Source organism: Tenrec ecaudatus, chromosome 9 (genome assembly GCF_050624435.1).
Source record: "Tenrec ecaudatus isolate mTenEca1 chromosome 9, mTenEca1.hap1, whole genome shotgun sequence".
Classification (NCBI taxonomy): Eukaryota; Metazoa; Chordata; class Mammalia; order Afrosoricida; family Tenrecidae; genus Tenrec; species Tenrec ecaudatus.
This window is the reverse complement of record NC_134538.1, coordinates 86452371-86475537: the sequence shown is the minus strand read 5'-3', so window position 1 is coordinate 86475537 and position 23167 is coordinate 86452371. Positions and strand designations below refer to the sequence as shown.

The following is a 23167-nucleotide window of genomic DNA, read 5'->3' as shown; positions in this document are numbered from 1 at the left end:
GAGACACCCAAATTGTATTTCTAATGGACTTGGCTCCACCTTGACCATTAGATATATTTTTATGGAGATTTTAATTTCCATGTATCTGATCAAAGTTTCCATCTAAGTTCTTTTCCAAAATAGTGGGAAACTGCTTTAAAAAACTATGTTTTATTATTTTTTAAAAAAATTTATTAAGAGATCATTTTATTGGTGGCTCTTACATCTCTTTAACAATCCATACATCAGTTGTATCAAGCATATTTGTACATATGTTGCCATAATTGTTTTCTAAACATTTACCTTCTATTTGCCTTGATATCAGCTCCTCTTTTTTCCCTCACTCCACCCCCATGACCCCTTGGTAAATTATAATTATTTTCATATCATACACAGACCACTATCTCTCTTCCCTGGTGGTTTCTATTGTTTTTCCTGTGGAAGTGGGTGTGTGTGGCGGGGGGTGGGGGTGGTTATGTGTTGATCATTGTGATTGGTTACCTCTTCCTACCTTCTCTCCCCTACTTCCCCCTAGTAGCAATGATTCCATGTGTCATGGGCCCTTATCTCTTATCTGTACCTGTGCACATGCTCCAGTGTAGCCCACAGTGAAAGGCAGGACTGGGATCATGATAGTGTGGGGTGAGGAAGCCTCGGTGCTATATTCCACTGTGGTTGACTCATCCCTTCCTTGTGATCCTTCTGTGAGGGGATGTCCCACTCTCTACTGATGGGTTTGAGGTCTCTTCTTTGACCCCCCTCATTCTCAACAATATATTGTTTGTTTGTTTGTTTGTTTGTTTTGAGTCTTCCAATGCCTGATACCTGGTCCTGATGGCACCTCCTGATTGCACAGGCTGGTGTGCTTCTTCAATGTGGGCTTGTTGCTTCTCTGCTAGATGGCTGCTTGTTTAACTTCAAGCCTTTAAGACCCCAGATGCTATACCATTTGATAGCCGTGCACCATCCACTTTCTTCACCACATTTGCTTATGCACCCATTTTGCCTTCAGTGACTGTGCTGGGAGAGTGAGCATCACAGAATGCCAGTTTATTAGAACAAAGTATTATTGCATTGAGGGAAGGTATGAGCAGAGGCCTGAAATCCATCTACAACCTCAGTGTCGTTCCATATAAATACATGTGCCTAGGCCAATAACTATTTTTATCAATTAATGCATTTACATATGTGCACATCTAGGCTTGTACCTCTGTCCATGCTCTACTTTCTAGGTCCTTCGTGTTTCCCTTTCCCTTCCTCCTGACCCACCATCACGCTCACCCGATTTCTGCCTCTTAATTCCTCTCAGCTGGATTGCTGGGATCCCCAGGTTCTCTATGTTCTCCTTGTTGTTGATTTTAATTCCCTAGTTCCCCTGTTGATGGCCTTGTTTATTCACCACTCCCTCTCCCTTCTCCTTCTACTCCCAGTCCCTCTGGGACCATCAGTCCTGTTGCTTTATCCTTGAGCTTGCTTCCCATGCCTATCTTATATGAGTTAGCAAACCAATGATAACAGAGATATATCTTTTTTTTAGAACATATCTTTTATTTTAATTTTTCACATTTTATTGGCATTTAATTCACATATCATACAATTCAATAGTGTAATCATATCGAGAAGAATTGGACAATCAAAAGACTATATATTTTAGGTACTCACTTCCCACTGGCAGGAAGTAACAGTAAACCACAAACCAGCTACGTCAGATAATATAGATAAACATTTTTTATTTCATATTTATTAGATATTTAACATGGATATGTACATGCATGAAGAGGCAGTTATGGGGATAGAACAAGGGAACACTGCATGGCTTAAAATCAGGAAAGGTGTGTGTCAGGGTTGTATTCTCTCACCATACTTGTTCAATCTCTATGCTGAGCAAAGCGTCAGAGAAGTTGGATTATATGAAGAAGAGTGTGGCATCAGGGTTGGAGGAAGCCTTGTTAACAATCTGGGGCATGCAGATGACCCAACCTTGCTTGCTGAAAGTGAGGAGCACTTGAAGCCCTTGCTGATGAAGATCAAGGATTTAACCTTCAGTGTGGATGACAACTCAATGCAAGGAAGACCCCAATCCTCACAGCTGGCCCAGCAGGTTACCTCATGATAAAGAGAGAAAAGATTGACATTGTTACTTGACTCTACAATCAGTGTTCTTGTAAACAGCAGTCAAGAGATCAAAAGACATTGCATTGGGTAAATCTATTGCACAAGACCTCTTGAGAGTATTGAAGAGTGAGGATGCTACTTTGGTGCCTGACCCAAGCCATGGTACTCGCCATTGCATCAGGTGCATGTGCAAGTTGGACCGTGAATAAGGAAGACCTTAAAAGAAGAGAGATATTTGAGTACCATGAACTGCTAAAAGGACAAACCCATCTGTATTGGAATCAGTAAGGCCAGAGGGTTCATTAGCGGCAAGGATGGCAAGACTTCATCTTACATACTCTGGACATACTGTCAGGAGATAGCAGTCCCTGGACAAGGACATTGTGTTTGGTAAAGTAGAGTGGCGGCAAAAAAAGAGGAAGGCCCTCAATGAGCTAGATTGACACAGTGGCTGCATCAATGGGCTGTGCCCTGAGAAAGATTGCATTCCATTCCAGTCTTATCCCATTGTTGAGGCTTACAACTGACAGAGCGTGATTACATAGTGTTAGGTCATCAGAGACTAGGAGGTGTAAACTGCAAAACTGTCGCAAATCCTGACACAGCCAAGATGACACAACCTAAATATAACATTGCTTCTAAATTCTTTCAATACTTATTCTAAATTGTAGTGATAATATTGTATATATAAAATTTTTAACAATTGTCAAGCAAGATAGCTTTTTTTTTAAATTCCCTGTACTCTGTGGCGTACTTGACCCCTATCACAGACCGTTGGGGGCTTGTTCCTGTTTCCCTTTTGAAGTACAGTCAGGGCTCATTCTGCCTCCTGGTTTGTGAGTGCATCTTCTTGCTATAGAACTTAGCACTGGTGGAGTGATTTGTGCATTAGCATCTTTGCTCGTGGAAGCAGACAGGTTTTCCCTTGGACGGTTTGTCCCCAGCCAATGGAACCTCAGCGCACAGCCCACCTTTCTTTTCTAGGGCCGGTGTTGGGGCTCTTATTCCTAACTGCTTTCATCGCCCTTCCTCCTGATGGGCAGGATGGGGTTTGGGTGGGTGGGGAGGTGTACGCCTGGCATTGCCATTGAGCCCTTCTGCATATCCTATCTCTGCACCCCTGTCTTTCACAAAGGCACCAAGAGGGAAGGTGCTTACTCCCCACACCAGCCTGCCAGTCTGCCAGTACATATGATTAGCTCGTCCATTTTCCGATGAGGAAATTGAGGTCCGAGGGGGTCATGGGGCTTGTCGGAGATTATACACTTAAAAAGATGAAGCCCAGAGTAAAGCCAGTAGTCTGGCCCAATGGACCAGGCAATCCCCACGAAACCCTGCTGGCAAGACACTAAAGTGCTCAGCTGTTTCCAGAAAAGGTGGAGGTTGGAACCGACCCAGTTGCTCCACAAGAGAGAGATCTGTTTCCCGAAAGACTAAAAACAAAACCAGTAAAATAAAAGCCCCAACTCCCTCCGTCAAGTCAAGTTAGCCTCAAAGTGGGCCAGCGGGACAGAGAAGACTATTCCTTAGACTTCCTGAGACAGACTGTGACTGCACAGGAGCAGGGGCTTTATCTTCCCTGCAGAGTAGCTGGGGGGTTTGCATGGCTGACCTTGCAGTTAGCAGGCCAGTGCTTCATCCACGGAGCCACTAGGTAACCTTCCCACCAGGATTAAAGCCCAGAACGCCCTAATGAGGAGTTCTACTCAGGCAGTGTCCTCAGAAAGCTCTCAGGAAGTGCGGAGTGAGGACAATAAAGCCATCTAGTTGAAATCAGCGAGCGTGATTCATAGACTGGTCTTAGCTGCCCCCAGCGATGAGTCAAAATTGACTCAGGGACACCTAACAACAACAACAAGCCAATGCTTGTTTGTTTGTTTGTTCATAATAAGCTCGACATACTAAGTTTTCATCAATTCTTGTTTCTCTGTTTTTGTTTCCATGTTAAACTCTACATAGTGTGGGTTCATTTCTGGCAGCTGATGGAGCTGCCAGGCCGGCGTCCCCAGTCCGTGGGTCACCAGCACTGTCATGTCTTGCAGCAGGAGGCCCGCCCCCACCCAGAGAAGTGCTCTGTCAAGTTGCCAGCAGTCAGCGTGCCTCCAATGGAAAACGATTGCTCTTGGGCCTTCAAACATTTTGAACAGGGGACGTTATATAAACCTAACCACAGTATCAATGTATCCAGTACGTTCATAAAACCCTGTTACAAAACCTCCTGGAAAACAATGGGAGGCTTTTGTTAGCCCGCTTGCCTTGGTTTTTCTGAGACATTCGCATGTTTAAATCCTAAGGCAAAGTTTAGCTGGAACCTGTCTGCGAATCCAGGTGCTCCTCTAATCTCAGTGGGAAATGAATTTATTATCACGACTTCATCCCTAGAACTCTCTGAGCAACTGTTTTGTTGTCGATGATCTCGTGGAGTTACATCCTAGAAACTAGGATGCGTGCAAGGAAGGAAGGCTTTACTTTATTGCTGTTTCCTGACTGCAAAGTTAGCTGTAGTTCGTGGTTATGCGTTGGACTGCGAACCCCAAGATCAGCAGTTGGAAACCACCATCTGCTCCTCGGGGGAAAGACAAGGCTTTCTGCTCCTGGAATGGATTACAGCCTGGGCGGCCAGAGGGGCGCTGCACCCCTGTCCATAGGGTGCAGAGAGTCAGAATCGACTTGACGGCAGGGGCAGTGGAGGGAGAAGAGGTAGTGAATGTGCATGAATTGGTACCATTTTCTAAGCTGCGGGTTTACATGAGGCATCCAGGGCTGAGATCTTTAGTTTGTCATTGGAAAGGTACTTATCCGAAGCTGCCCTGCTTTCCAGTAGGGAAGAGGGGAGGGTTGGTCTGAAATCGTCCCTCTGGGGCTTTCACCTTTTTATTTTTGAACAGATTTCTCATTACTAAACAATTGATGCCAATATTAATCAAGAAAAACCCCAAGCTGTTTTCATAAATAAGGCCTATGCCACGCGCCTGGCTTCAGTCCTTTAGGAAATGACACCCTGCACTTCCTGACAAATGCCCCGTAATGGCCTACTTAGGCTCTATTGTGTTTGACTTCAAGTGCTATTAGGAGTTTCTTTTACGTTCTCTTTATTAAGGCAAAATGGCCATTAAGAAGAGTTTTTAAAGGGCCGTTTTAAAATATTTGCAGATTGAGCCGTAGAATGCGCTCCCTGAGTGTGTCCCTGAAGTGCTGCGCCCAGCTGCGTTGAAGGGCGCTGCTTTTGACTGGGTGAAGCTCGGCCTTTGAAGCCTCCACACCATAAAAGCTTCCCTGTGCTCTTTTTCAGGTATGTGGCCAGTTGGATAGACAGAAGGCAGCATCAATCAGAAAAGGCCAACCTAACGATTCTTTTTGATAAGTATGTTCCTGCCTGCTTGGAGAAGCTGAGAACCAGCTTTAAAACCATCACGGCGGTCCCCGAGCCCAGCCTGGTGCAGGTCTGTGTGTGATTGGAGGTGGCGTGCTAGCCCTGGCTCCCTCAGGGCAGCAGGCCGTGGCTAAGAGGACAGGACGGGTTTGCTTGGTCAAGAAGAAGGCAAGCTTTCTGGAATTGTTTGATTGACCCACCCTATCCCCTCCCCAGGTTCATGTTTCCCAAGGCTGTGTGTGTGTGTGTGTGTGTGTGTGTGTGTGTGTGTGTGTGTGTGTGTGTGTGATATTTTGTAAACACATTGCAACAAAGCATACTTTGCCCCTCCGGCCTTCTTCACGTGTGCAACTTGGCGGTGTTAGTGATACTCAGCGTGTTGTACAACTGTCTTCATCTGTTCTCAGCTTTCTCGTCCCCCTCCACAGACGCTCCTGGTCTGTCTGCTACGCATGGCGTCCTTTTGTCCTTTCCCCGCCACCTGCCCGTCACCACTAAGAATCGCCGTAGGGCCGTAGCTCGTTAGGCACTTGCCTGTTCTCCATGACATCATCCATGTGGTGTGCGTCTGCCTCACACGCTGTTGCCTCTGGGTTTGTGGTTGGTGTTTTCCCGGGATCGTGAACTAGAAAATGGAACTCACACAAAACTCACTGCCTTCGAGTTAGATCCCGGACACCCAGGGGCCCTGTGGGGCAGAGCAGAGCTGCCCCTTTGCGTTGACAAGGCTGTAAATCTGAACAGGAGCGGCCATGCTTTTGTCCCTCGTGCACGGAGAAGGCACGATGTGTGTTCATTGAGTCCCCTGTTCCCACCTCATAGCATGTAAAGGCGCCCTGGCGGCGTGGTGGTGACACGTCAGGCTGCTGACCTTGAGATCAGCGGTTTGAACCGTCCGCCAGCTCTGCAGAAAGACGTGGCTTTCTACTCCTGGGAAGAGTTTCCATCTTGGAAACTCCTGGGGGAAGTTCTTTCCTGTCTTTCTAGGGTCATGGGGGGTCGGCCTTGACGCGAAGGCAGTGAGGTTCAAGTTTGTTTCTTTGTTTTCCAAGAATATTTGAATAGAATTAGAAGAACAAAGTTCTAGAAGCCTGATTGACTTCTGTTGTCTCAGTCACTTGTCCCCAGAAGGTGCTCGCTCCGCAGGGAGCCTTTGGATGCATGCAAATTAAGTAAGCAGCTCCCCTTAAAATGTCACCTCAAGAACAAGGGGGAACTTGGGGTGCTACTGCAAGCGTGTGGTCACCCGCCTTCCATGGCCGTCCCTGTCCTTGGCCTCCCTTCTCCTCTCGCAAAGCTTTAGAGGCCGTGGCAGTGTAGCTGAAGGGGAATCATTTCCTAGGGCTGTTTTTTGTTTTGTTTTTTTCTTTCTCATCCTAAGTCGTGAGGCATCTGGTAAGAGAAGGGTATATGCGCTACGTTGTCATGGAAGCAAGTGAAAACAGTGCACAGCACACAGAAATGAAGGCTGTGATCTTAGTCTGGGCATGAAGGGAAAGTGTCCCCAGCCTTTGGAAGTATGCAACTTCCCAAAAGGCTTAACCACAAAGAGAAGCCCTTTCCCCCCAGACCCTGTGGAAGCAAAATCAACTTCTAAGGACTTTGTTACTAGTAAGTAAGTTCCTTGCTACCAAATGTGTTTAAAGGCTAAATTAGAAAGAGTTACCAGCATAGTAAGAAGAGAAAGTTCAGGGGTTGAGGGATAATTCACACACCAATTAAGTAAACGATAGTCTTCAACAGCAATTATCTGAGGTATAATTTATTTCTGAAAGCAGGTCTGAATTTATTCATAATGAATTAACTATGTGCTTAGTCTAATTAGACTTCCTCTGGTGTAATCCTTGCAGAAAGCATGGCCGTGTTCTCTCTCGGGTTGACTTGTGTATTTGTGTGATTCTCTGTGGTGTGAACTTCTTCATTCAAGAGTAGTGTGAAAAAAGGTCCGTGGGGGTTAACCTGACTTCCCGGCATTTGTAGTATTCAGAATGTCACTCAAGCCCCAGGTCCTTTGTCCCCGCTTTCCTGTGGTTACTTATCACAATGGGAATTGGTGACCGACAGGGCTATGAAGAAGGCACAGAGCTTAAGGAACTTTGTCCCCAACATAGGGAATGCATCTAACTTGTAGTTTTAGTGATGGGAATCCATTCTTTCAGAAGACTCGCTGTGATACGTCTCCGTTCACTGTCAGCCTCAGGCGCAAAACACTTTTCTGAAGGATCATGTGCAGCCTCAACTGGAGAAACAGTGTTTGGTGTGCAGCCTTCAGTCGCCTGTGTTTGACCCGGATGTTTGTTAGAACAACACGGCCTCTCCGCAGAAATGACAGCGCCCTGGAGTTCCGCGTCATTGCTCTTGACAAAGTATCAGTGAGATTTATTTCATTAGAAGGTTAGCTTTGTTTGATAAAGCACAAATGCTAAATAATGGAGATCAAGAGAGATTTAAAAATACAACAGGTATTCAGCTATTTAAGGTAAAACATATTGGAAGATTATTTCCAAGACCCCATTTCCATGTTGATTGTGATTCCCCGCCACCCTCTTCATGGCCAGCAAGGCAGAGCGTGCGTGCTCCAGAGGGGTAGCTTCCACTGCTAGGGGCGGGAGGGACAAAAATCCATTGTTGCCTCCAAAAACAGGGGACATGGCACCTTGAGCTTTGGGGGGACCAGTGACGATATTCACAGATATATCTGTGCATCAGAGAACTTGGCAGGAAGTGTGCTCACTGCTGGTTACGAGTTCATTCGACACAGGCTGTGTGGCCGCCACATTCCCGGTACCGATGTGGTAGCCCCGAACGCAGGGCTCGCTTAACACCAACAGAGTGCACTGCACTTCACCTGCCGTGTCTGAAGGACATGTTCTTGAACAGCGTTTATTTCTTCCCGGTTATATTTATCTTGGTGCCTAAATTATGCCAGCGGCTAAGGCTGCCAGTGTGACATTCTAAACTTGTGACAACAGGTGGGAAAATTACTGTCAGAGTACTAGAGGAAAGTGGATGATCTAAATGTGCAGCAGTTTGAAAACCATTACACAAGTGCTGTTCATACATCGGGGTCGTGCGCATTCACGACCATTGATAGTCATTCCCAGTGAGACTGTGGAGTCGCACGGTTTGAAAAGGAATCCTGTCTTGAGTCTGTCTTTTAGAGGGAACGTGGCGTATCAGATACTCTGTTTTGTGATGATTCTCTATTTTTTAAAAGGTAATAGTTTGAGACCCATTACTTTGTTTTTCTTTTCACTTATATGTATTTCAATGTTTATGGTAGTTTTTTTCTTGTCGTAGCTATATAAAAAGAGAGCACTAGCTATTTCAACATCCTTCACCTGTAGAACTTGTTCAACCATTAGATTTTGTTTCATTCTCCTTAACAGAAGCTCAGTGTCCCTTAAACTGTGAGTTCCCCTTTCCCCACTTGCGTGGTGACCTCTAACCTCAGATCTCTGTAGACTCGCCCAGTCTTGATGTTTTATATATATGCAGTCTTACAATATTTATTTCTCACAGTGTTCATTAATTGGGAAACATAAGTTTTGAGGGTTCCCCACCCCCATAGCTTGTTATGATCTAGAAGACCCACATTATTAAAAATGATGAAAGCTTTCCACCATTGACTTAGGAAACCCAAGGCAGTGATTTCTGTCTCTGCCAACACCACCAGTCCACAGAAGTGAAGGACGGCTCTCTCCCCAGTGGATCTGTAGAGAAGAGCCGAAGCAATTCCCCAGTTTTGAAAACTGTTGGTCTCAAATGAATGGCTATTTCTTTTTCATTAGACTGTTTGTGCTCTTCTGGAGTGTTTGTTGACCCCTGAAAACGTGCCTTCTGACAGCCCCAAAGAAGTGTATGAAACCTACTTTGCATTTGCTTGTATCTGGGCATTCGGAGGCACACTCCTACAAGACCAGGTATGTTTAGAAATCATTAACTGAACGGGTTTTCTTCTTTGAATATTAAAACGTGAATCTCCTTTAAATCCCTGTTCTCCGCTAAGCCTGTACAGTCACCTTCCGCAGGCGGAATGTCAAAGTCATGGCCTTCAGTGCACTCTCTCTCTCAGCCCCAGGTTGGCCATTGGCAGCTGCCTCCAGAGCAATGCCAGCAGGAAAGTCAGACCCATTGTCCTGAGGTGGGACCCTTCATCCCTCCCGTGTCTTGCCGCCTCTTTGTTCTTTCTTTTTGTCAGTGCTACACCGGAGGTACTCCAGGTAAAAACCTGGGAGGCACTCTTTCTCCTTAGCTAAACACCTGATGATCTTCAGACACTTTTGATTTCACTGGTAAAATGTCAAGACAGTCTCCTCTTCTCCAACCCTACAACCTTAATTCAGGAGCACAGCATTTTAAAAAGACCCTGGGCCCCCATAATAACTTTCAGAGAGGTCTCCGTGTCTGTAGGCATTCTTACTGCTAATTAGTCGCCCATACCATGGCCAGGGCAATCACCCACAAACCACAGTCAAACTGGCTGATTCTTTACATTGGTCTTCACGCTAGCTGGCGGCAAACTTCTGCCGTATCTTCCCACCATTTCTGGCAGAGCCCAGTCCTGGCTTTGGATTCTGTGCAGGCAACCACTTCTTGACTTTAAAAAAAGTACACGCGCACACACACACACACACACACACACACACACACACACACACTACTTGCACGTTCCCCATGCAAAGTCAGACTATTCTAACTTCAGGGCTGTCCAGAGGCTTTCAAACACCTGACGGTCTTTCAAACACCTTCCAATAATACCTCTTCAAGGTACCCTCATCATGCAGGTAAGGAGACGCTCAAAGAAGCAAAACAATGTGTCCGAGGTCATGTTGATGGGAAATGACAGTCCCTGGATTCCCACCCTTGTGGGTCTGCTCCAAAGCCCAGGCCCACTGAGGTGCCCTGTCCTGCTCTCTGTCATTGTGTTTCCAAGGGTAGCCCTGCATTTGTGTATTTAAATTCAGTGACAAGCCTATTTCCCAGGCTTCCCTGGATGTTTCCGAATGTCAGCAGGGGATGACATTGACAGATATCTTAGCCTTCTGCTCAGGGCCGGTCCTAAATAAGCGGTTGGCAGCAGTGTGTGCCTGTTCCGCTTCTTGGCATTAGGTTACTATCACTCATCTAGCTAAATCTGGGCTTCATTTGGCTTCCTCAGGCTTATTTTATCCCTTCGCAGACACCATAGTTTCTGATCAGTGCTGGGTTGGCTTCGTGTGGTTTTCCTGAAGGGTGTTCTTGTCGTGTTTCATTCACAACAGTTTGCAACCCACGCGTGTAGCTTTCTGGGCCTTCATGGAAGCCATCTAGAGAATCTTCCTGTTGCCGATGGTTTCCTCAGGGGGCCTCCTTTTCCAGGATTACAAAATAGGTAAACATGGTGTGAGTAGGACGTTGACAGAGGAGAGACCTCTCCATTCCTATCATGATTCTTCACGTTTCGCCCAGCTGATCTGTCCCCAGACATGATGAGCTTCTCCCGGGTCATTCCAGCCAGCAGCTGGGTGTCACATGGATAGCTGTGCCTTCCCCAGTGGACAGTCAACCCATCGTCATCCTTAAACCTTGGCCACATCTCTGGCTAGGAAGCGTTCAGAAGAGAGGTGATAAGGTGGCAACTTGGGTGAAGCAGACACAGAAAACGTGCCTAGGGATAAACCTCAAGGCCATGGTCATTGCCATTCAGTCTCCTCCAGCTCACAGCAGCCCTAAGGGCCAAGAGAGAACCCGGATTGCGGGCTTCTAAGAATGTCACTCTTCGGGCGAGTGGAAAGTCCCTTCTTTCTCCCTTTTTCCAGACGGCTGCGCAATACTTTGCCTGTCACATGTCAGGCAGTGTGCTGACAGGTTTCCATGGACGCTCATTTAATCTTCCAAACAATAAAATATATGGATAGGTACAACGATGACCCTTCTTTTTTCCCTTTAAAGTATGAAACTGAAGCTTGGGGAAAGGAGCTAACGTGCTTAAGGGCACAAAGTTAATGAGGGACAGCCATGCTTACATTGCAATGGGCTCGCTCAGGACTTGTCCTTTCAGTCCCGGCTGTTGCCGAGATGCTCCCAAATGAATCTCAGATCCACCCCCTCCCAGCTCCTCGAAATCACCATCCTTTCTCGCCTGGCCTCTGAGTGCATCCTTCCTCACTGCTCTGTCTGCTTTCACACACACCCCTGTGGTCGTTAGTCACTCAGCAACCAGAGTGAGGTTTTAAAATGCAGATTAGGTCATATTATTCTCCAGACTTTAACATACTTTCATAGATTCCGACTGCCTTCAAATGTAATTTTTAAAAATTTAATACTAGCTGTACGACCTCTGGATGTGACAGAGCCTCTCTCTGTTCTTCTCCCTCTGCTACATTCCCCTCGCGCATCCACAGTTCTTCAGCTGCACTGGCCAATTGCTTGAGCAAACATGTTTTTTCCTACAAGACCTTTGCTTTAGCTGGCTCTTCCTGACCCATCTCTCTAAAGCGTAACGGTTCTCAAAGATGGCTGCCCAAAGCATCCATTTAAAAATAGAGCAGCTCTATTACTGTTGCGGATAGCAAACTTTATTTTCAGAGAACGGACATTTTTGTTTATTCATTTCAGTATTTCTTGGCTTAGCATCTGACTCTCCACCATTTTATCCACAGGTCAACCCTTCACCCCTTCATCTCTCCTAATGATAAGGGAAGTAGGGACCCTGTTTGTTTTCTTCTCTTATGAAATGGATGCATTTTGGTTAAATGAATTGATGAATCACAAATGTGTCAGCAAAGGCAAAGCCATTTCATTAGACTGGTTTAGCGCATGGCTGTTTTGATGCAGCTAAAGCCTCCCTGCCATCCAGTAGATGCCGATTCATAGTGCCCCTCTAGGACCGGGTAACGCTCCCTGTGAGTTTCCTAGGTCATAACAGTTTACAGCAGTAGGAAGCCCTGTCTTTCTCCCACAGAGTGGCTGACGGTTTCAAATGGCTGACTTTGACGTTAACAATTCAGCTGAGTAGCCACTGCAGCACCAGGACTCCTTGGATGCACCCAGGAGGTAGCAGGTATCCTGCCCACAGAGAATGGTCCACTAACTTCATTTGAAACCAGCGTTTGTAGGGTTGATAACATATCCTATGCCCCTGATCATTTAAATGGAGATCTATTGGAGCATGTGATCAGCTGGTTTGGAAGTTAGTGGAGCAAACTCGATGTGCAAACTGTCTCAACCCAGTCCCCTCTCCAGCCATCCTCTCACTACACGTGTGGCCCAGCCCAGTACATAATGTGAACCCAGAGGCCAAAGACAGAAGCACAGTAGAAGAAAGAAAAGCAGGTTGAAGAAATTTCTTTGGTGAAAAATGGGAGATAAAGTCTTGAATAATTATGAGATTGCTGCAGATAATAGGCACTGTATTGCTAGAGTTCACCAAAAATATCTGCTAGATTGTCCCATGGACATGGAATTCACGGCCAGGACATTCTGCAGACATAGATGTCACTACACCATCGTCAAGCCGGGGATCAGAAGTACCAGGTGGTGCCTGGCTACCACTACCTACCTGTTTGACCAGAGACAGAATAGAAAGTCTCAACTAGAATGGGAGGAAAATGTGCAACAAAATTCAAATTCCTCATGAAAAAGGACTAAACTTTCACTGGGCTGATAGAAAAGAATGGAAACCCCAAAACTATTGTCCTAAGATACTCTTTGAACTGGGAACCGCAGTTCCTCCGAGAGGTCACCTTTCAGTCAAATATTGGATCAGCCAATAAACAGTGTCACCTTTGAATTTATGCTCCCCTAAGCAATCATCTCTATGAGGCCAGCTGGTGAACATCATCCTGAAAGCAAAAGTGAGACTCTAAGGAGATAGAGGGAAGCTAGATGCATGAAAACAGAACAAACAGAATGGAACTACTGAGAATGCCAAGAGATTGTAAAAAAAAATAAATAAAACCAATGCCATGGAATAATTAAATGAGAACCTAATTTGTTATATAAACTTGTATCTAAAATACAATAAAATATATATATATTTTAAAATATATCACTTATAAATAAAAAATTAGATTCCAAACCTGATACATTTTATAACAAGCCCTAAAGTTCTTTGATGAATGAATGTGTATATAATTAGTTTTTTGTTTTTAAGAATAAAAGCCATTAGGCCAGGTCATCTTCTGGATATTGAAAGGTCTTTGATAATTGGCTGCACACAATAACCAGGTCTCCTCTGTTGGCCAAAGTGTAATCTTGAATCAAAGAAATGCCATTTGAGCTCATGTTAACGATAAGCACTGGCTTTCTACATGTGTTGAGTTGCCGTCTCAGGAACCCACCGACGCAGTTCTGCCTTGTCCTGTAGGATCACTGTGAATCAGAATTGACCTGATGGCAAGGGAGCCTCTCTGGCACTGTGGGTTTGTCTGGCCAACAGGAGAGCGTCTCTGTGAGTTCTGCCTGCTGGAAAACCAAGACCATGTCTGTCCTCCCTCTGCCCCCCATGGAGGTCATTTCAGATGGGAAGTTCAAAGATCAATAACATTATAAAAATAAATGGAAAGAATAAGATGGAGTAGCCAAGCATTTACTTTCCTAAGTAAGGACATTTATAAAAAATGACCACCTACTAATAAAGGAAGTTGTATTTTGTTATCAAAAGATCCAGGAAGATTACAATCTCAGAACATACAGGAAAGTATAGAAATGGAACACCACTGAGAATGTTTAAATCCCTCTACTATTCTGGTATGCCTAATCTTGCCACTAACTGATGTGAGTGTTAGTGAAAACCACCGCTCAGTTTGCTGGCCAGTGGCAGGGCTGACCTAGGATAGTGCTTTGCAAGATCGTATGAGCAAGGAGTAACTTAAGGTTCACGTAATGTAACCTTGCCCTTTAAATGAATAATTATTCTAGAAAATGTATTGCCTGGTGCATGTATGGCAATTCTAGGGTTCTTCTTCGATAATAGTATCACTCATGTGAACTTACCTCTATTATTTAGTGGAGGTGGGGGGTGTTATTTGCCGGCTTGGGACAGTGAGAACACCGTGTGTCAGGCAGAATTTGAAGTGGCCGCGGGTATTTTCAGAAGGGCCTTCACCGCGGCACTAAGGAGTCCTCTTGTCCTCCCTCCCAGCTGTCGGATCACCCAGCCGAATTCAGTCGGTGGTGGCATAAAGAGATGAAAGCTGTGAAGTTTCCGTCTCAAGGAACAATATTTGATTATTATCTGGACCACAAAAATAAGAAATTCCTGCCCTGGGCTGATAAAATCCCCCAATTTACCATGGACCCAGATGTACCTCTGCAGGTAGGTATGAGGAACAAGGCAGTTTTCAGCCACACTGTGCTTGTTTCAGCCCGCTCTTTTCAGGTCGGTGTATCTCTCTCTCTCTCTCTCTCTCTCTCTCTCTCTCTCTCTCTCTCTCTCTCTCTCTCTCTGTCTCTGTCTCTGTCTCTGTCTCTGTCTCTCTCTCTTGATGACTGACTTCTGTGTTGAACTGCTCAGCCTAGAACACTTTCCCCGGGAGAGAGAGTCTCAGCAACATGGCAACCTCTCGCTCTCGCTCTCGCTCTCTCTCTCTCTCTCTCCTCTGCTTAATTCTTCAGTAACATGTTTCTTGATACCTTCCTAAAAACGTCTTGATTTCTATGAAAATCAGAGGTGAATAACTAGTCATTCAATAATTTTTATTTCTCTTTTTATTGTAAATTTCTTAGGTAGCAATCTTTACTCACTTTACCCCTAAACAAGAAAATGAATATATTTAATCTCACCTCATCTACTCATGTCTCCTCTTCATATGAGAGGTGACGAATCCAAGGGAATGGTTCTGGTTTTCATAGTTTCTCCTCATACATTGTCCTTCAGCCTCTCTTTCCTGTCTCTCGCTATTCTTTGACAATTTTCTTTTTTAGCCTTATCTTGTTTACCCTTTTCTACATGTTGACCTCAAAATCCTGCCATTCTGATTCATTGTGGAACTTACTGTTTCTGCAGTACTGTGTGAGCACAGGTAAGCATTGCTGCATCTCAGTGGGATTTTCTGCTCCTGTGAAGACCCCCCAGGCAGCGTCAGACGCCCCAGGAAGCAGTTCTACTCTGCCCTGTAGGGTCAGGATGGGTCAGACTTGACTTGGCCAGCAGTGGGTTTTGTTTCCAATAACAGAAAGTCCAACAGGGAAGACCTGAATTTTTTTCACAAACGAATTCCCAGGTAGGGTGACCCACCAGCATGATGAAATCTGTGATGTGGCAATATCCAGGACCCACATCATCTCACATTTCTGCTCTTTTCCCCTTAGCATTGTCTTTGTTCTAAGGCCGGGATTGACATGCTCTCAGAGTGACCCATGGCGGCAGGTGTCCCCTTCAGCAAGGAAAAGGGACTTTCTTACATCTTTTTGTTAGGAATGAGGACAACTTCCTCAGAGGCCTCCGAATAGCCCTGGGTACATATTTAATTGTTGAAAGCACTGAATATTCTACAAGTGAACAAGGTCGAAGTAATCACAATTAACAGTCGTCTGTTTATATGTCTGTGGAACCAATTTTCAAGACAGGAAAACTCAGCTATAAAAAATTCTGTTAACAGAAATATGCACCAGTTTGACATGAGCTTTAGATTTGTCAATATTCCACTTAAAATCAGCGGTTAGTGAATATGATCTTTGTCCACAAGAAACTCCACTGCCACGCTTGTTGTTGTTGTTTTGTGTAACCATCTTGCCCCTCAATTTTTCTAGCCCAAGGAATTGTTGCCAATTTTGAATAGTACACAGCTTGGCTTTTCAAATGTTTATCAGCTCTTGATGTGGCGTGGGTAGTTGAGTTGTGCCTTTTGTGTGCTCCAGATATGTGGCTGGGCAGCAAGTAGGCATTCTGTGAAAGGAGCCTTAGGTCATAGTATGTAATTTGGAAAAATATAAGTTCTTGCTTATTAGTGCTTGGTGGAAAAAATATCAATCGGTTGCTTAGGCTTCAGTAATTCGGTGCCATGACCCAACTGTTTTCTCAAGCTCTGGTTTCTGAACAAAACAAAAACCTAGCTGGGGGTTAATTCGGACTAAGCCTCCTGTGGGTCCCAATTCCAACGTGATGATGTTGGTTCAGAGAGGGAATTCTACACGCTGTCTCTCTCTGACCTTTCTCTCCTGTTTTTGTTTTTCCTTTCTCCCCCTCTTCCCCCAGACAGTTCTTGTTCACACAGCAGAGACCACTCGCCTTAAATATTTTATAGATTTGCTGCTGGAGAAGGGAAAGCCACTAATGCTGGTGGGAAATGCCGGAGTGGGGAAGACGGTGTTTGTAGGAGACACCCTTGCCCGCCTCTCGGAGGAGTACGTAATATCCCGCGTGGCCTTCAACTACTACACCACGTCTGCAGCACTGCAGAGTAAGTGTTTCTTCTGTCTTCATCCAGGAACCACAGGTGCCAGCCCTGGGCCGTGTGTGGCCCCAGGAGACAATTGCTGGCCCTCAGGCTTTCGGCATTTTTCTTAGGCCTCAGATGAATCTCATCACCTCCCTGACTAGATAGGATTTATTTAAATGTTGCTGTGGTTTTGACTTTTTCGATCACTTAGGATTTTATTTGAGCAATTATTCTTTAGAATAGCTAGCGCTGACATCAACAATGTCCATTGCTTTGCCTATAAACCATTTGGTTCGGTTTAATTTGAGGGATTCCCAGCAAGATCCGAGGAATCCCTGGAGGCACAAACGGATAAGCAGTTGACTGCTAACCAGAAGAAAGGGTTGTCAGTGGGCCTCCAAGAAGTCAGCTGTTAATAACGGCTTAGTCTGGCCTCTACGGCATTGCCACGAGTCAAAATTGGCTCAGTGGCAGCCGCCTTGGTTGGTTGGTTCAGTTTAGTCTTGTTTGTCTTAGCGAGGTAAGGGAGGGTATATGTAGGAAAGGGAATCTCGGTTGCTTTTTAAAATACACACGTACAAAGGGATGGATTTAGAAGAAATTCATAAACGTGTTTTATTAAAGAAAGGCCAGACCATGAACCATCAGTTAATCATAGAACGCAGTGGCATGGACTGACAATGACCTGAGGAGTTTCAGGGCTGCGGCTGTAACCGGCGCAGTCAGACATTTGTGGTAGACTGCGCGGGTTAGGCTCGAACCGTTTAAGCAAAGGGAAGGGGAAAAGGAGATTGTAGGACAAATTTGTTAACGAAAACGCAGCATGAAGGAAAACCCCAGAGCTCACGTGGAAACTACATGGATCAAGAGGCAGTTGTGTGAACAAAGCAAGGGAAAACTGCATGGTTTCAAATCCAGATAGGTGTGCGTCAGGGCTGTCTCGTACCATACTGACTCAGTCTGCACGCTGAGCAGATCACCAAAGAAGCTGGATTGTATGGAGACGAATGTGGCTTAGGATAGGAGGACACCTTACTAACAAACCGGGATACTCGATGACACAACCTTATGTACTGAAAGTGAGGAGGACCTGAAGCACTTGCTGCTGAAGATCAAGGATTGCAGCCTGCAGTGTGGATTACAACTGAACTGATGGGTCACATCATGATCAATGGAGAAAAGAGTGACATTGTCAAGGATGTCATCTGGCTTAGATCCACAATCAACGTTCATGGAAGCAGTAATCAAAAGATAAACCGATGCATTGCCTTGGGTAAATCTACATAGACCTTTTTAAAGTGTGGAAAAGCAAGGCTGCTACTTGAAGTGTATCAAGGCCTGACCCAAGCCTTGGTGTTACACGCATGTAGAAAGCTGGGCACTGAATAACAAAGATTGAAGAAGAATCGATACATTTAAATTGTGGTGCTGACACAGAACATGAAAGTATCATGGGCTGCCAAACCAAACCAAAGTCGTTGCCACTGAGTCACTTCTGACTCACAGTGACCCTACAGGATAGGGCACAAATGCCCCTGTGAGTTTCTGAGACTGTAACTCTTGACAGGAATTGAAAGCTCCCTATCTTTCTCCTTCAGAGCAACTGGTGGTTTCTAACCACTGACCTTGCGGGTCACAACCCAAAACATAACCACTATGCCACCAGGGCTCCTTGGACAGCCAAAAGAACAAACACACCTATCTTAGAAGAGGTACAACCTAAATGCTCCTTAGAAACCAGGATGGTGAGACGTCTGGGCACGTGCTGTGGACAGGTTGTCTGGAGAGGCCCGTTCCTGGGAAAGGGCGTCGTGCTGGGTCATAGGGAGGACGGAAAGAGGAAAGCCCTCCACACAGTGGGTTGGCACAGGGGCTGTGGCAGGAGGCTCAGACCTAGGCACAGTCACAAGGATGGTGCAGTGTTTCGTTCTGTTGGGCGCAGGGTCACTGTGGCTCCAGGATACTTCACAAAACAAAGCACAGTCGTCGGTAGAAGACAGGGCAAAGGGATGGTGTGACGTGGCGGACGGTGGTTCTCCTGTAGATGCGGTGCTTGACTAGGATTTGCCAAGGGCTGAGGGGACTCTCAGTGTTAAAAACCAGGGCTAGGCCCTGGCAACTCGAGATATCTCGTCACCCTAATTGTACAGAATACTTACATGTAACCTAAGGGGATTGTGTTCCGTCTGGTCGGGCATGGTAAATCGTTGATGGCAAACAGGGAGCAAGAGGAGAAGCGGAGTTTGGGGGGTGTGGAAGGATTTGTTGTTGTGAGGTGCCCTCAGCCAGTTTTGACCCCGTTCACAGAATGAAGTACTGCCCGGGTCTGCGGCATCCTCACAGCTGTGGAGGGAGACCAGCCCCTAGAGGTGATGCTCTCCTGGCCTAGAGTTGTAGAGCAAGAGATGAAACTGTAGGCGTGTCGGAAGAGACATGAGTGAGGTAGCAGTTACAGGCTTGGGTTGGGCAGAGGCGTCCAGGAGAGAGGGATGATTGTGGTTCTTTGCTCCCTGGCCCTCTAAGAAAGCGTTGGCCATATATGTAGAAACACGGAAAGCAAAAGCGAGGAAGTGGGTTGTGAATGGGGATGAGATGGTGTTGAGAGGAGTCTGGGGAAAGGCAGATTTGGAGTTTGCAGAACAGCCAGCTACCAGGAACCGCTATCTACCAAGCATTTGAAAGTATGCGTCTGTGCTTGGAAGGTGGATGTGGCCGTGCATTCACTTTATACTTATTAGATCGTTGATTCGTTTAGAAAATTGCTTGCTGGTTGTGGCAGTTGTCAGACAGCGATGAATCTGACACAATTCCTTGCCTTCTAGACATTCGCTAGCTGGCTAGAGTGACAAGTCATTCAATCATGCATCTCAGACGCCAATTTGCAGTTTTGCATTTTGTACACCCATGGTTTCCCCTGAAAGACCTCAACAGAGGCCATGCAGTCATTTGAGGAAATCTGTTCCAGGTAGACACAGAATTGTGCCCGCAGGCTTGGTCCTCTCTTGCTTCTGCGCTCCTATCGCCCAAGAAGAAAGGTGTGAGAGACTCTCAGGGTGGGGGTGGGGGATTGTCTTAGATTTTCCTGCCAAGCCGATAAAGGAGACGGAGTAGTTTTTGCATGGGCACAGAGAAGTGACGGAGTGATCCTGAAGGCCATGGCCAGTGTGATGTGGTACTGAAGGTAGAAAAGAAGAGGCAGGATGAAAGCGGAAGGTGGGTAGGAGGAAGAGTAAGGCACGGAGGAGGCCAGAGGTAAGAGCCCCAGCTGGATTCTTAGCCTTCAAAGACAATGCCTAGAACCACGGAGGGAATGAAGTGGGGAGAAGATGGGGGTGGAGCAGGGGCTAAGGACAGATGATTTGCCTTCTATCTGTGATTGATAGACATATGTTTGTTTCAGACATTCTTGAGAAGCCTCTAGAGAAAAAGGCTGGCCGTAGCTATGGTCCCGTAGGAAATAAAAAGTTGGTTTACTTTATTGATGACATGAACATGCCTGAAGTGGACGTCTATGGCACTGTCCAACCACACACTCTGATTCGACAGCATATTGATTATGGACACTGGTAAGCAGCTCTCTGTCTTTTATTTCCATTCCTGAATCAAATGATCATGATATATGAACTTTTTAAAGCAGAATGCTCTCCAATTGCTTACTCTTCTGGGAGCATTTTGTGTAAACTTTTGGGGTTTCGTTGACACACTTTTCAGCATCTTCTCTGGAAGAGGCCCCCCTTGTGTCTTTAGAAGAATGGAGTTGGGAAATATGCTAGCAAGATTAAGATCCCCAGAGATCATATCTGCTTTAATGGTTGCTTCACACTAAGTCACTTAGGAGAAGCTCGACCTTCTTCTTTGGGGTGTGCATGCTGATTAATAACTGGGTATCACAAAGTGATAATGGCCCCTGCCATGAACTGGAGAGAGTGCCCTTACCCAGCCGGGAGTCTTGCCATGGGGAATGCTGCTTTTAGGTGCCACCAAGTTGGTTCCGACTCGGAGTGGCCCTTTGGACAACAGACCACAAACCTGCCTGCAGCTGCACCGCCCTCACAATAGCCGCCACGCTGGAGCCCCGTGGGGCAGCCCCTGCGTCAGTCCATCTTCCTGAGGGTCTTCCTCTCTTTCCCTGATGTTTTGCTTTGCCAAGCAGGACGTCCTTCTCCAGGGACTTGTCTCTCCCAGTAACATGTCCAAAATACCGTGAGACCAAGTCTTAGTCCGTGCTTTCCAGGCGCATGCTGGTTGCACTTCTTCCAAGACAGATCTGTTTGTTCTGCTGGCAGTCGTGGCACTGCCACTATTTTTCACAAGCACCATGGGTCAACGGCATTGTGAAGCTTCCCAGAAAAGGCCAGCCCCGTGGCCAGGAGGACAAGGTTTCCCGACCCCGGACAGGCTCCCGTGCAGATCAGCGAGCAGCAAGCGATTGATTCAGAATCTTTAGGTTCAGCTTCAGATTGTGATTTGGGCGTCAGAGATACAGTGTAATGCTCAGTTTTCCAAGCTTCAGCTTGTGTGGACCCCTCCCATAATGCGTGTGAGATCAGCCTCACGAAGCAATTGTGAGGCTCAAAGGAAATCGTTTGTTGAGGGACTCGCTCAAGAAGTGGAAGAGTCCCGGCTGTCGGACGCAAAACTCTCTTTTTTGTCTTTTAGGTACGATAGACAAAAGGTGAAGCTTAAAGAAGTTCACAACTGCCAGTATATTGCCTGCATGAACCCACTGGTGGGCAGTTTCACAATCAATCCTAGACTACAGGTGGGGTGCCAACACTCCCCTCTCCCAAAGAGCCCCAAAATAGAATACTCAAACATAGTAGATCTTGATTCAGATTCTTTTGAATAGAGATTAGGGCTCATCCCGAATATTTAGTTAAGCAGATAATCTCACTGATAATAACAATAAGCCCCCACCTATAAAGTGTACAGGAGTTGAGTGTTGCTAGCTGACTTACCCTACTTACCCTGGAGTCTGGTGGGCTGGTCTTGGCTGAGCTTGCATACCTGTCCAGGATGGACTGTAGGCTAATGTACATGGATTTTGTCTCGTCGCATGCTCAGCAGGCTTGTGAACTATCAAAGACAGAAGTTTACTAGAGCATTAGAAGTACATAAGCCTCTGACGGGGACAGGCCCGCTGTCTTTCCCACTTCCTTTTGTTGACTCAAGCCAGCCACATGGTCAGGTCCTGGAGTGGAAGGCACTACAGAGTTTTATGTCAGTGAGCGTGGAATCAGGGAGCGGTGAGAAAGAACAACACGGGTTATGTTTTTTCAATCTCCTGGCACCCTTGTAATCTCTGTTTTATGCAACTCATGTATTTGCTTTTCTTTCAGAGGCATTTCACAGTGTTTGCGTTTAACTTTCCCTCTGTGGATGCTCTAACCACCGTCTATGGCCAGATCCTGGGTTCTCATTTCCAGCAGCACAAATTTGGTCCATCCGTCCTCAGGAATGGCCCCGCTGTGATCCAGGCTGCAATCGCACTTCATCAGACGATGATGCAGAGCTTTCTACCCACTGCTGTTAAATTTCATTATATCTTCAATCTGAGAGACCTATCCAGCATCTTCCAGGTGCCTCTCTTGGGCAGAGGAAAAATTATAGTAAGAGTATCCAGGGATCGAAGTTAGTGCCAAATATGCGAACTCAAAACCTAGATCCATTGCCATTGAGCTGATTCTAAGTAATCGCAACTGGATGTAGGATTTGCGGTTCTGGGGAGATGTGCACAGCGTCAGACAATCTCATCTGTGCCCTGCAGGGGGAGCTGGATGCTTCGAACAACTGACTCCATATGGTTAGCAACCGATGCTGGTCCCTGAAGGCCACCCAGGCTAAATCTTTTCGTATTTCTCACTTCATTTTGCACCCTTAAACTCCTCGAGTAGGAGAGGATGATTCCTATTTTATCAGTAAGAACCATAGTTCCTCCCAGGTTGTAAAGTGACTTGGCAATGGAAACTAAGAGTCTACATGCACACCCTACTCTCTGTATTCCACAAACACTTGAGTGTTTGTGCCACGTTAGAGGAGTGACTGGCCGTGTCTTCAAATGGAATAAACTCATGTACTACGATTGTTAAACACATCGGCGGGAGTTACAGGTTTTTAAATTGCTGGATCAGTTTGGTTTGAAATCGACAGCATGCTTTCTTAGTTAAAGACAGGTATGCATGGGTTGGATTTACCAAAGAAATTCAAAAGAGGGGACTTGACCTTGGGGATGTGAGCAAGTCCCATCAGTATGAGCGGCTTTGTGTAACAAACATAATTGGTGGGCGACCTGAGGCCTTCAACTCTTGTGAGAGAGGGAATGAATTGGTTAAAC

The 23167-nt window shown here is 46.0% G+C and overlaps 1 protein-coding gene across 1 annotated transcript in view; it reads left to right on the top strand.

Annotated features, from left to right (window-relative positions):
* Window positions 1–23167, top strand: part of DNAH11 (dynein axonemal heavy chain 11) — a 319324-nt gene that overhangs the window by 148182 nt on the left and 147975 nt on the right. Inside the window, exons 43-49 of the mRNA XM_075557332.1 lie at window positions 5387–5537; window positions 9259–9390; window positions 14595–14768; window positions 16650–16854; window positions 20234–20399; window positions 21493–21595; window positions 22173–22412. Coding sequence (XP_075413447.1) covers window positions 5387–5537; window positions 9259–9390; window positions 14595–14768; window positions 16650–16854; window positions 20234–20399; window positions 21493–21595; window positions 22173–22412 — 1171 coding nt within the window. The remainder of the gene's footprint in view (window positions 1–5386; window positions 5538–9258; window positions 9391–14594; window positions 14769–16649; window positions 16855–20233; window positions 20400–21492; window positions 21596–22172; window positions 22413–23167) is intronic.